Below are 1,300 nucleotides of genomic sequence, written 5' to 3' on the forward strand. Positions count from 1 at the left end.
ATCATCATCACTATCATCATCATCATCATAATCATCATCATCACCATCATCATCATCACCACCATCATCATCACTATCATCATCACTATCATTATCATCATCATCATAATCATCATCATCACCATCATCATCATCACCACCATCCTCATCACTATCATCATCACTATCATCATCATCATTATCATCATCATCATAATCATCATCATCACCATCATCATCATCGCTATCATCATCACTATCATCATCATCATCATCATCATCATCATCATCATCATCATCATCATCATCACACAGGGGTAAAGGGGGAGAACCCGACCCTCCACCGCTCCTCACCCTCACCGCATCCACCGGAGGAGACAGCAGGTCCTTCTTCTCCTCCTCCGGGTCCTCTGGCTCCTCCTCATCGGTGCTGTACTCCTCCATGGTCTCCCCGCTGGAGAAGTGGATGATCCGACGGGGAACCTTCTCCCTCGGCTCCGTTCTCTTCCCCAGCTCCCCCAGCTCCACGCTCTCAAAGTCCCGCCCCTGGTTCGGGTTCTGAATCTGGGAGACGGACACGGACACGGTGTGAATTCAACGGCTTCAGAGCAGCAAACACTTCCAGAAACAAAGCAGCGGTAGTAAAAATGAAATCTGCCCGACATGACAGCTGCGGCTAATAACAAGGAGCGATTAACCTGCAAACACAGCGATAAGGTCACAGTGGTTTAGCTAACAGGGAGACAGAGATGCTCCTACCTGTCCTGTATCCATTCCCCGTCCTAAAGAAACACTGACATTAGTAAGATACAAGGAAACATCAGCCATTGTTGCCTTCTTCTTTGTATCCCTCAGGGCTGCGCCGACCCGGAAGTACCATAACGGCCATAAGATGACGTCGATTTACGTCATGATCTGTTCAATCAACACAAAGCACCAACTGACAGCTTCAGGCGTATCAGTTTATCAGTCAGAGCTTTGGATTCATTTTCAAACCAACTCACATTTACTTTTCATCTGCTGTATGAAATGCTGATTTAATAATAGGCTGTAACGCTTTTATTTTATAACCTGCAGCTTGTACTGTCCTACAACAATTTCACAATACCTGCATGAGTGCAGTATGTATCTGACATTATTAAACAAAACTGCATTAACAAAAAACTAATTATTATTATTATTTTTTTTAAACAGGGACCTGTGGTAAAAAAAGAATAATTGTCTTGATGCCAAAAAGATCCCAACAGATTATGCTTTCACAAGTGGAGCAGTACTATCGCTATGGTGTTCTGCTTGATTTATGCATTTAAATAGCTTTATT

At 43.5% G+C, this 1,300-nt stretch overlaps 1 protein-coding gene across 1 annotated transcript in view; it reads right to left on the reverse strand.

Annotated features, from left to right (window-relative positions):
- LOC107095482 (protein FAM177A1-like) overlaps positions 1 to 891 on the reverse strand; it is a 5,640-nt gene extending 4,749 nt beyond the window's left edge. The window contains exons 1-2 of the mRNA XM_015391599.1: positions 739 to 891; positions 312 to 543 (exon numbers count right to left, since the gene is read on the reverse strand). Of these exons, the coding sequence (XP_015247085.1) occupies positions 312 to 543; positions 739 to 807 (301 nt within the window). The 5' untranslated portion in view covers positions 808 to 891. The remainder of the gene's footprint in view (positions 1 to 311; positions 544 to 738) is intronic.
- Between the last annotated feature and the right edge of the window lie 409 nt (positions 892 to 1,300).

This window comes from Cyprinodon variegatus, unplaced genomic scaffold, assembly GCF_000732505.1.
Source record: "Cyprinodon variegatus isolate N-32 unplaced genomic scaffold, C_variegatus-1.0 Scaffold551, whole genome shotgun sequence".
NCBI classification, from domain to species: domain Eukaryota; kingdom Metazoa; phylum Chordata; class Actinopteri; order Cyprinodontiformes; family Cyprinodontidae; genus Cyprinodon; species Cyprinodon variegatus.